The sequence below is a fragment of the Primulina eburnea genome, chromosome 8 (genome assembly GCF_022965805.1).
Source record: "Primulina eburnea isolate SZY01 chromosome 8, ASM2296580v1, whole genome shotgun sequence".
Classification (NCBI taxonomy): Eukaryota; Viridiplantae; Streptophyta; class Magnoliopsida; order Lamiales; family Gesneriaceae; genus Primulina; species Primulina eburnea.
Genome location: NC_133108.1, coordinates 5,226,660 through 5,239,313, shown reverse-complemented (window position 1 = coordinate 5,239,313; position 12,654 = coordinate 5,226,660). Strand labels below are relative to the sequence as shown.

Sequence of the window (12,654 nt, the reverse complement as noted above, 5' to 3'; positions counted from 1 at the left end):
ACATTTTCAGAAAACTACAAACAACATTGCTAATATTGTTATTTTTTACATACAATTGGTCCCATAAAATAATATTAGGCAGTGATTAACGTGGATGTTAAAATATTAATTGAATGTTAAAATATTAATTGATTATGCATCATATTATATGAATTAATAGAGAATAGATTATTATGATATTCATATATATAAATTTATCGTCCATATATTATACATCTTTTATTGTCCCGAACCAAAAGATGCATGATTATTCTAGTGGAAATGGGAATCCTAACAAACCGAATGGGCCCAGGATTACATTTGGCCCAATTCCATAATATATGGGCCGAGTTCCTCAAAGTGCGATATGACATACTACGTGCGGGAGAGTGGGTGGTTGCATAGTTCTTCAGCTCTAATATTTCTCCAGAGGTTTGGGTTCGAGATCTGAACTCTTTGATCCGTTGATTGTAAAAGAACAGAAAAGCTTAGAAGATCGGAAATGGCTGCGGCTGCTGGAGGACCGGACCCGCTGTTTGGGTTGAGGAACAACTTTTACTTGGGAGCGTACCAGGCGGCGATCAACAGCAGCGAAATCCCCAATCTTTCCCCAGGGGACATCGTTGAGAGAGACTGCCTTGTTTACCGTTCTTACATTGCCCTCGGCAGTTACCAGGTACAACCAAATCACCTTCAGTATGTGGACTCTTTTTGTTATTATTAAATTTGGGATTGTTGAATATTGAGATTCCATTTTTTTCTTTAAGTGCGCCTTGAGAAGTTTCTCGATTGATTATGTTTGCCGGTTCTGTTTGGTGATGTAGCTTGTGATAAATGAGATCGATTCGTCAGCAGCGACGCCACTTCAGGCCGTGAAATTGCTGGCTTTATACCTCTCGAGCCCCGAGAACAAGGTGATTTCTTAAAAAACAAAATCAATGTAACTGATCTGATTTTTCGACTTTGAATCTTGAGTCGGAATGCTGGATGTAAACCTTGGTTATACTAGTTTTTGTTGACTTAATCTACTAATCTTGTTCGGCTATAATTGCATACAATTATTCATGCACAATTAGCGTAGGGGGTTTTTGTCCAGGAAGTAATTTCTTTAGTGTTCTCAGAGTGAGAAAATCGATGCCTAGTAGGATTACGATGAAAAGAAGGTAGACGAATTTTTTTATAAAGTTGAGTATTATTGTTCTATTTTACTACATTTTTTTCGAGATGGCTACCTAGAGCAAATTATGACCATCACAAAAACATAAGTGATCATTGGAAAACTAGAAAATACTTGAAATTTGAAACAATGCTCGTGACAAGTGAAAGGAAAAGTGATGGAGCAGGTAGTAAGCATTGGTGCAAGATGTTGGTCTTGATTAATCAATGAGCCAATCTATGATGTGTAGGAAATGGCAATTGCTAGTCTTCGCGAGTGGTTAGGAGATCCAGCCATTGGAAACAACCCTATGCTAAGGCTTATTGCTGGAATTATATTCATGCACGAGCAGGATTATAATGAAGCCTTGAAGCACACAAATGTTGGGGGAACTGAGGGAACCATGGAGCTGTGAGTTGTTTCTGGATTTGATTATGGCTTTGTTATATATTTTGTATCCATTATATATTTATATGCTAAGTGTTGCTAGTACTCACAATTTTTTGAAACATGTTAGTGCTGTGTTCTATTTCTATGTTCAAATTCCCTCATACATTATATGTCAACTGTTGTTCATAGCTGTCATTTCTGGGAACATGGTGATGCTGCGTGCTATATATTGGTGTAGCCCCGACTTTACTATTATCCATACAGTTAGTATTGTTTTGCACAATTGCACCTGCCTTTTGTTCACCTAATGGAGGGCGAGTACTTTTTCCTTAACCTCTCTTTAAGAGTCAGCATGCTTGTTAAATGTGTAACATGTGTGATTATGAACGAACGTCTGCCATTTTTGCTGCATATGTTTGTGTTTTGCATTGTGGCAAAGCATAACTGAATAAGGTGTTCACTATGAGTTCCATGCTGTGAATACTGCATTAGATGCAACTTTTCTTGCATAATATATGTTTGTGTATTTTATTTGAACACTTAAGGCTGACACCTTTATCTATTTTGCAGGCATGCTTTAAATGTCCAAATTTTTCTCAAAATGTATAGATCAGATTATGCTGAGAAACAACTGAAAATCATGCAACAAACAGATGAGGATCATACCCTAACTCAACTTGCAAATGCATGGCTAAACTTGGCTGTGGTATATTTTTTCTTGCAATACATTATATTTAATCAGGAATTAAAGTTCTATTGACCTATCTGTTTTCTTTGTACAAGGGTGGTTCAAAGATACAGGAAGCGTATCTGATATTCCAGGACTTCGCAGAAAAGTATCAAATGACTAGCTTGATTCTTAATGGGAAGGCACTATGCTGCTTGCACAAGGGTGAATTTGCTGAAGCTGATAAACTTCTGCTCGAGGCCCTAAACATTGTATGTATAACATTCTGGCCTTTTGCTTTCGTTGAAATCTCCGACAGCATTATCTATAGTGTGATGTTTGTCGAAAGATTTTCTCAGTGTGTTGTATCATTGATATGTTTGGTGCTTTCTTTACAAACATGGAAGTCTATGGCCATGAATCCTAAAGTATGTAGTGAATTGACTACATGACATTCGACTCCCTTCAGAAAATTGATCCGTGGGGCATATGAATTACGCCTCATATCTTGTATGATTTTTGACTTGAGAGTTTTATCGTGTGCTGAATGCTGTACGGAAGAATCACCATTCTTTTGTCTGTAAGACATTGCCTGATGGTTGTTACACAGGATGCGAAGGACCCAGAGACTCTTGCCAATCTCGTTGTCTGCAGTCTTCACAACGGGAAGCCATCCTCCCGCTATTTGAAGTACGATTGATTTGTACTTGTTATATGCTATTTGATTTGTACTTCGTAGAGCTTCTACTTATTTTATGGAAGAGAATTGCAATGGATATGTGATACTTGCATGATATTTTGCAGCCAGTTGAAATTGTCACACCCAGACCACATGCTTGTCAAATGTGCATCAACAGCGGAAGAGAAGTTCGATAGAGCAGTTCAAAATGTTACTTGAACAGTAGACCAGCATGCTTGTTTGTCAAGGTCCAACCATATGAGAATTATGTTATGCATAAATATTCAAGAAACATACTTGCCTTCACGGAATTTGCTATTGTTAATCCTTCTCTTTTGGTCCAATTTTTCTACATGCCTAAATTGGGTCAGTAAAACGCTGATACATTGTGGAGGGGCTTAAAATGTTGTAGTTGATTAATCAGTGTATAGCGTCGCTAGAGCCCCCACACCCTTGAAATTATTCCAAGTGTCCTGTTTTGTTTTCCGTTCTCCTCTGTTGGGTTCTTTGCTGGACAAGTCTTTCAAACTTGCTCCATATCGCCCATCGACACTGATGTCAAGATGGCGTTTGAGATTTGTGTTCAGAATTATAACACAAAAGATGAAGTCTTTCGATTCAAACACAGCGCATTTGTGCTGATGTGGAATTAAGAATTGAAAGCAAAAGAAATGATCTATATAGCTCGCTTACGTCAGAAGCTTCAGCGTCCAAAATATTAATGCACTGAATAAAACTTGCCACATGCAACACTGCAACAAAAATTGATATTAAAGACTATTAAATAAATAGAATGAATAATCAGGGTGTTTTAATGTTAGTCTTGGTTGTGAATACACCGAACCTGGAGGGGGGTTGAGTTGAGTTTTCTACTGGTTTCAACTCGTTAAATACATCCGGACGAAAATCTTAATATGGTATCAATACCTTTAATCTTTGTACAAGGTTTTTATTCTTGTATCCCAGAGTCAATGCATTGTAGCTAGGAAAATATTTCCGAAAGCGTCAGTGACAAAAATCTCGTCGGCCTTCTCAGAGATGGGAGAGATTGAAAAAAAATGATTAGTATGATTTTTTTTTAAAAAAAAAAGTAGGACTCCCCATGTATTTAAAACCCCTCGTTGAATACCCAAAACCAATATGGACGACAATTCTCGACGGCATCGAAAGGAGATTACCTCAGTTTCAAGCATCTTCTTGTATAATTTACACATGATTTCAAAACACTAAAAAGCAGTTTCACTATGAGACCTGCTAGCCACTTCTAGTTCCCCGAGTTCTGTTGTTGCTCCTTGGGTCCTCAAGAAGTCTTCACAAGATTTCATTAGCTGTTCGAGTACAAGGCTTTCGTTATTAGCTATGACGATGTTCATCTCTTGCACCAACTTCATGAGAGTGGCCCTCTCAAATCGGTGCCCATTTTCCGTGAAAAATTTTGGCCATGACTTTCTAGAAAACAGATGTGACTCAACACAATAGTTAGTAATACAGTTGAGAGCAGAACCATGGTCACGCTGTTCCAGTCTTGTGCAAAACAGTTCTAAGATAAGCAAAGGGGGGAGAACCCGTTGAGTTACATTCAAGTGCTTCCAAGTCATTTCCAGTAGCTTGTCCTGAAAAGCAATCAGATGTGCAGAAATTTAAGTCTCATCTACAACCTCGCCTATGGGTTAGACAGTGACTATACAGTTAGGCTTTCAAGAATCAAGTAGAATATGTCAAGACCCTGCAAAAACCATCAAACTACTGTGCGTGGCCTCCTTGACCAGCGTAAAACACAAACATTTCACATGAAAATGAGTTTGGGAAGAATAATACCAAACTGGTAAAGAGGAATGAGAAATATGGTTGCACTATGTGAATTCCACAGTACTAAGACACTAGGATACTTGCGAAGAACAAACTTACCACCCAAAAGAAAATCATATTCTGTAGTTAACGAAAATCTAACATAGATAGCCTATTTAATTTGTGTATGTTACTTTGTTTAAAATTGTTAATTTTGAAAACGTTACCTTTCCAGCACGACGGGCATCCAATATTAAGCGAAGATGACGTTTTGCATTGAAGTGGTGACCATATTTCAGCATCTGCTCATATACAAACTCGAGATCATCCCATTTGTGTTTCGCATAGGATGCTTCCAACATTGTGTTGAATGAATAGATATCTGGTATGACTCTAACTTTATAATCTCCTTCATGCTTGATAAAGTTTCCATTCTCCAATAAGCTCAGGAACAATTGTCTGGCTTCTTCAAACATTCCATGGTCCAGAAAAGCTTTAATCATTATGTTACATGTTATCAAATTCGGCATACAAAACTTCTGCATCTGATCAAAGACATATGCACCATTTTGAACGTCTCCAGAGTCCAGACACGCTTGAATTAAACCAGTGTAAGTTACCACAAGTGGTTTATTTGCAACTTTGCATATCTTGTCAATCTGTGAGGAAAAACAGCAAGGAAATGAGAAAAGAGGTAAGATTCAATTTCCCCAAGCAAGAATCTGCAATTGTAGTATTCCATCAAACAGAAACCATGCAAATTTTGGTGCAACTTCCATAAGTCAGAACAATAAATATATCCGCTTCTAATTTCTGATGCGCACTCCTGCTGTCTAGTATTCTGATTCAAAGTTTGAATTAGAGTTACCAAATGGAACTAGAGATATTATAAACAGAACTATGTAGAAAAGGATCATGTTGTATTGTTTCCCCATTTTCTTTTTTTCTCATTTTCAAACTCTGAATGTCATATTGCTTCAAACAAATAGTGACTCAAATAATCTCAGACATGCTACAAACTACCAACGAGTAGGCAATGGATACAAACCATCACACGGAGAAAGCACGGTAAGAATTTCAACATGGTAAGCAAAAGATATTAATGAAACTTTATGCAAAATAGGAAAAAAAACAACAAAAGTGTTGCACATTTGAAAATACATACTAGCTTTAACGCTTCGTTGCACCTTCCCACGCTACAGAGGCAGCGAGCAAGATCATAGTACAAACTAGCATTACCAACTATTCCTCGTCTCTCCATCTCTTCAACAGCCATTATGGCCTCCTCAGTTCTACCTTCCCTCCATAAAGCATTCACAAGAACTACAGACAACAAAAAGAAATTTGACATGTAATAGTCTCCTATGCATTAGGATAAATATGCAATTCAACAATTTACCTTTATATATCAAAGCATTTGGTACGTATGCCTTTTGTACTTTCTTGAAAAAATCATGGACCAAGTTATACTTCTCACAGGCCAACATTACCTGCAGAAATACAGACCAATTTTCTGCTATAGACAAGGAAGAAAAAGCAACAAATTTTTGGCTAGAAAGAGAATTGAGCTATATAAGCACAAAAAAATACGTTTTTGCAACCACCAAGTAGTTTCTATCAAAAGTAGAAAAACCAGGCTGAAAACCGCAAGTCTTGGGGCTCAACATGGGACTATTTACAGAAGCTAGATATTTTGCTCTTGAAGCTTGGAAGAAGTACAGCTATAGAACATGTTATCTTGAATCTCTTTAGTACAAATATGAGAAAAAGCCAAAAGAGATCAACCACCCTAACAAGACTCCACTCATATTCTAATATTCACATGGTAATACTCGAAGACTGTCCTCACTGTACCAAGAAGAATCTTTCCAGCGTGCTTAGGTCCTCACTCACACGCACCCTAGAAAATTTCCCAGAAAGTTACTCATCCACTCACACGCTTAACTTTGAAGTTCTTATGTGATGAGCTAACAACCCGTATTCTAGCCAATTAAATTTTGTAAATATATGTATAGAAGAATCTAACTAATTAATGGGCTTGCAAAATAAATAATAATTAGTTTTTGGCCCATTATCTTTCATAACGTATATACACATATATTTATAAATTTTAAGGGAAAGAAAACCCTACCCACAACCTCTTAAGCGCCATTCAAAAAAAAATAGAGAGAGGCTTCATCACCCCACAAATTGGCCGACTCCTACTGCTGGAAGCTTAGGTTGTGCACCCTTCTAGTCCAAGGTTAGTTGTATTTTGGAAATAATATTAGTTGTTCTTCTCCTTCCAAGGTAACATTAATATATGTATATTTGGGAATGAGATTGAATGGGTAGATTGAATATAATTTGGGTTTTTTTGATGAATAATACAACTAACCAACAATTGGTTAGCGACTTTAAAAAAAACAACGGATTACTGATTAGTTTGTAAGTGTGTTATTTCTTGAAGGTACGTTATGAAACTCGAATTATCTAAAGCTAATTAGTTTTGATGGATTAAGATCAAATTCTGTAGAAAAGTTATCTTCTGGAATCCTAATCTTACGTGTAAACATCTCAAATAAATCATAGCCAAGTTTTGAAAATTTACAGTGACTTTAGTTGAATTATCAAGTCTTATATATAAATTTAAATAAAGCTTCAATGTTTGTGTCAAAGATAGAAAGGATTCTAATGTTCGTTTTATATGAGAATTGGTGCTAAAACTAATTATTTAGATATTTTTATGTTTATTAATAAAATAACATAATTCTTAACTTTCAAATAGTAACCCATAAGTAATTGTAATACATACGAAAATCTTAGAAATATTTATAATATTTGCTTTAAAGTTAAAGTTTATTAAGCCACTGTTAATTGAGATAACTAATTTGGTTTTAGATTGTGAGGGTGGGGAGAATTTGTCTAAGTATTCACAATTAAGCTAAAAACCTCAGGTGCGTACACTCCTATTCCGACATTATTTCGCAAAAATCTTCACAGTAATGAATTTGGATGCATATTGTTGTTATCGATATTTTATTGTTCCTTATTTGTTGGAATTCCGTATTTGGTTATGTTCTGGTGATATTTGAATGATATGTGTGTCATGTGAGCCACCTCTTGGTTCCTGCGGGTCAAAGTGATGCATGTTGGATACATGTGAGCCACCTCTTGTTTCTCAATGGTCAAAGTGATGCATGATAGGGTCTCATTGTGGATGTTGTTTTGTTATGTCTGTCATGTGAGCCACATCTTGGTTCATGCGGGTCAAAGTGCTGCATGTGGGGAAACATGTGAGCCACCTCTTGTTTCCCTATGGTCAAAGTGCTGCATGACATAAATTCTGATCTGGATTATGTCATTACGTTATTCTTGCATTCGGTCATCCTAGCTACATGTGTATTTATTATTTATTTTTGTGAAAGGTTTTGTCGTTCGTTATCTGAGATCGAATTAGTGGCTGGATACAGGAGTGTACTGAATAATTTTTGTTTTCAGGTAATAATCTGAACGAGGAAGACGAATACGAATACGTAGAATATATAAAAGAGATCATTGAGGATGATGATGACATGAAGGATGTTCCATAGAGTTTGGAGACTTGAATTCTTTCATTTGAGTTCTTTTAGGATTTGCGGATTATTTTCCTTCATATATTTTTGGTTAGTTCTTTGGAAGACTAATTTATTTACTCATTGATATGATTGAGAGATTGACTCATTGTTTCTTTTTAATAAATAAATTATGATTCTTTATAAATGTTAGGTCTTGTGTTGATTATATGCGTTATCGGTACTTTAAATAAGGTCGGACCTCTACAAATAGTGTGTGGGTTTGGGTATGCGAAATCTGGACCTTACATTTATCCTATTACACGTCGTGAGAAACTAACCGATAAGATTAAAAATGGATGTGAAAGTAAGTAATTTAATCAGAAGCCAACAACAAAACCAACAATAATCAACACTGAATTTCTTGGAAAAATTATAGAAGCAGGACTACTTTTAACCATCACCATCCACAGTTTCCACACTTCAGACTAAGGCTATAAGGGCTACAGAAACGAGCATTACCTCCATAACTAGTCCATATGTTGTCATTGAAGGTTGTTGGCTTTGTTCGCTTATTTGCTGTAGGACCCAGAAGGCCCCTTCCCATTTCTTACGCCGTACACAAGCATTAAGCACCTGCAACAAATGCATTCATGAATCCTCAAGAAATAAAACCTAAACTAAATGATAGCAGCAATATTAAAGATCATGTTTTAAAAGAAGGGAAAGTTCAAAAATACCCTTTTTGCAACATATTTATAATCATCAAACTGCCAGCATAGAAAAGGAAACTGGAAAGTAGCACATGGTATGACATAATACAGTCAAGAGGCTTTTTCATTTGCATCAGAACAGTCTGATGTGTGTTACCCAAGAGTTGAAACCCAAACTGGACGTGCAGCTATTATGTCCCAATACAAATAGCTTTTGATCAAAATGAGTAGCAAGATTACTGCTTTCTCAAAGTCTCACCAGAAAACAAACCCATTCTTGCACATTGAGACGTGCAGCTATTATGTCCCAAAACAAATAGCTTTTGATCAAAATGAGTAGCAAGATTACTGCTTTCTCAGAGTCTCACCAGAAAACAACCCACCCTTACACATCGAAACACCGACGCTGTAAGTTACATATCAATCACCAAACTAAACAAAGGTTCCTTAGTAGGCGACAATGATTCTCCACAAACCAAAAAAAAATAGTACATTATCTAGAACATCAACCTACTTACAGAATTGTAGACAACAATATCAGGTTCTAATCGTGGATCCCACTTCTCAAGATATCCAGTTTTAAACTTCTTTTGTGGAGGAGATCGCATCGAATCAATAACATCAAATAGTTCCTTCATATGCCCCGCTTGTCCAAGAGTGACAGCAATGCACCGATATGCCACAATGTCAGGGTAAGAGGCCGTTTGCCCCTATCAGATAAAAGAAGAATCATTCCACGTCCTATATCCTCTCTATCTGGTACTAGTGCGTGAATATACATAATACAAACTACAAAGTACTACCTGCATAACGTGAAAGAGATTTAGTGCTTCCACTGGCCTCCTTGCTTTTCCAAGGGCATCAAGTGCAGCAGTATAGATATGCCTGGAATTATGGGTATACTAGAAAAATCAAATGATGACCGAAGAATGAAGATATAACTGCAATGTGTTTGATCAGATGCAATAAAGCAGTTCCTCAATTGAGAAAGAGGATCCACCTACAGCTGTAAGTTATGCAGCAGTTCCATCAAATGAAAGAAAAAGGCTCGACAATATTTAACTAGGACGCAATTTCCAAGTCGAGCAAAATAAAAACCTGATTTTATAAAAAGATACGTGGTCATCTTTGGACAAATTTCTGAAGGCAATAGTATGTTATACAACTCATGGATTGACAACGGCTACCCGCACAGCCCGAAAAAAAAATCAGGTAAATGTAATTCATAAAAAAAATAATTTCCAGGAGAATCAATGGATTTAATAAATTTATTATGACTTCAGCCCTCAGAATTATTGCACCATCTCATTGAAGAACATAGCATCCTAGATATGACTTCTGAGCGTCTAAAATAGGAACCTTTTAGATGCAGATAAACGTTTCCAGATCATATGCTCATACAACTTTTATTTATGCAAAAGAAATCATGTGGCAAAATATTTGTTAATTTTAAAAAAGAAACTGGTAAGTTTTTTCAAGCTAGATTTGAATATGATGGATGACAAAAGAAACCAAAGAAACATTAGAATATTTTTATTTTTTTTAAAGAAAACAACCTTAGAATAGTGTACCCATAAATTCGATGCATCAGACAGATCTTAAAGCAAGCAGACTCAAAATCAGGTAACCAATTACGAGTAGGAGTATCACACCATATCTTGTTGACATGTTCATAATTGAAATTTGAATGTATTCTCAACCAATTAATTACTAATTTTTAGATAAATTTCAGAACAGGGCAGGAAACGAAGTAGCGAATAAGTACCGTATGTTGTGAGATTTGAAGCGCTCACGTGATTGAATCCATTCAATGAGTTGAAGAACTCGTCTCCAGTTTCCCAACTCACCCAAAATCTGGACAATCCTCCGGATGGAGTAGTCCGAAAATCTTATCTGAGCACTTTGCATCATTTGAGAGAATTTCCACTCAGGCATGTCAATGTCTGCACCATTCAGACTGTAGGAATGAAGAACATTACTTCATTATGAGGTAGAAAAAATTCGATCCATAGTAATTGGTGCAGTCACAACAGATGCTGGAAACAAAGCGTATGTTTTACCCGAAAGGACTTCTTCCAGTCAAAATTAAGACTTGGTAATAAAACATTAACACTCACAATTATCAGATACGATATGGGGGTCTTTAAATTAGTGCTCCAGTTAACACTATAAGGGGTAAGTGTGCATGTCAAACGAGGGAAGCAAATTGGACGAAGGGATGAAGTCCGTAGTTGTAAAAATACTTATCTGCCAAAAAAGAACTAAAAAAAACCACTGAGTAATTAACAAGCATCATATCAGTCACCTTCTTGTGGCAATTACACGAAAGATCCTTACTCTGGCACACACATATATGGTCAATTATCACGACATTGCTTTTCTATTAACTGTCCCACTTGGAATTAAACACTGTTTCAGAATTCCCAATAACTAAAAAAACATGAAGAAATCAACATGAACTTCATAACAATTAATTATATTTATCACATAATCACACAATACAAGCGATCTACTCACCTCTTAGAAAGCTTTCGAATTCTCTCCTCCATGTCTAATTTTGAGATTCTTGGCCTGTCCATGAAATCATCTACATTCTCCAGTGACTTAAATGCAGCTCTTTCCAAGTCCAACATCTTACTCTCACCGCTGCCACTTTTATTAGCACCAAGATTCTTGACACTCACATTCTGCGTCCTCTTGATGAGTTCCGACGACTTTTTCAGACCCTTTCTTGAATCTTCTTGAACAAATGCATTTTTATGAGAAGCACTCTTTCTTGAATCTTCTTGAACAAAGACATTTTTCTTATGAGAAGCACCCTTTCTGGAATCCTCGTGACCATTATCCCGTGCGTCGTCACCCTTTTCATCCTGAACTCTTTTCTTGATGCTCTTCTTTTTCGTCGGACTACTAATATGAGAACAATTGTCTCTGTCCGTCTTGACAGATTCCAAGGCCTTCAAATACTCATCAAAGGATGGCTTGAATTCAAACTCTTTATCCAGAACAATCCCACCCCCATCAGTTAAAGAGCTTCTTGACGTAATTCCAATCTGATTTTTTCTTCTCGGAGCTAATACAATACTGGGGTTCTGCCCCTTAAACGGGTACAGCGAATTGAACTTGCGGGTCTGGTTAATCAAATAAATAACTTCAATGGCGGATTCAGAAAAATATACCGTGCCCAACATGTCCCTTCTCCTTAATTTGACATATTATTTAAGTTCTCAACACAAAATGGGACAATCGAAACAAAAGTTTAAGGTTATACTTGGTGTTTGTGTGCAATGAGAGGAGCAAGAAGATAGCAAGAAGATATTCTTCTGACGCAACGGCTGGAAATCAGACGCATATTTGATTGTGTGTGTATTTGTATGTATACACACATATTTAGTACGCGCAACCGCGAGTTGTCACGATAAGAAGGATGACGAATATACCATACGGCCCAGATTGATCGAGTGGCCCAATACATCGCCCAAGCCCATTCAACCTATAGCCCACGAACTATAGAGATGCACATTTTAAAATTATGATGTGTTATATTTATTTTGTATACACAAACATCGAGTGTGTCACGAATACGACTGCTCATAAAATTTATACTATTAATTAATCAGAGATGAAGTTAAAATGTTCGATTTGATAAAGAAATATATATATATATATAAAAACAAAATTTTCTAAAAAATATAATATTTAATTAGTTTATTTAATTTTTCTTTACAGAATTTGATTGAATTAAAAGT

The 12,654-nt window shown here is 36.3% G+C and overlaps 2 protein-coding genes and 1 long non-coding RNA gene across 3 annotated transcripts; 2 read left to right on the top strand and 1 right to left on the bottom strand.

Annotated features, from left to right (window-relative positions):
- Positions 1-362: 362 nt before the first annotated feature.
- On the top strand, positions 363-3,362 carry LOC140838643 (coatomer subunit epsilon-1-like). The gene is made up of 7 exons (XM_073205109.1): positions 363-655; positions 804-893; positions 1,386-1,546; positions 2,096-2,231; positions 2,309-2,464; positions 2,803-2,882; positions 2,997-3,362. Exons 1-7 carry the CDS (start codon positions 482-484, stop codon positions 3,088-3,090), a joined length of 891 nt encoding a protein of 296 aa, XP_073061210.1. The 5' UTR covers positions 363-481; the 3' UTR covers positions 3,091-3,362.
- Positions 3,363-3,959: 597 nt separating this feature from the next.
- LOC140838642 (pentatricopeptide repeat-containing protein At1g30610, chloroplastic) lies at positions 3,960-12,272 on the bottom strand. Its single transcript, XM_073205108.1, has 9 exons — positions 11,423-12,272; positions 10,671-10,862; positions 9,709-9,790; positions 9,424-9,615; positions 8,715-8,828; positions 6,059-6,149; positions 5,825-5,982; positions 4,887-5,318; positions 3,960-4,484 (listed from the first exon to the last, which is right to left on the bottom strand). The coding sequence occupies exons 1-9, from the start codon at positions 12,094-12,096 to the stop codon at positions 4,098-4,100; spliced, it is 2,322 nt and encodes a 773-aa protein (XP_073061209.1). The 5' UTR covers positions 12,097-12,272; the 3' UTR covers positions 3,960-4,097.
- On the top strand, positions 6,634-8,497 carry LOC140838644 (uncharacterized). The gene is made up of 3 exons (XR_012119634.1): positions 6,634-6,901; positions 7,540-7,595; positions 8,140-8,497. It is a non-coding gene; the product is annotated as an uncharacterized lncRNA (long non-coding RNA).
- Positions 12,273-12,654: the final 382 nt, after the last annotated feature.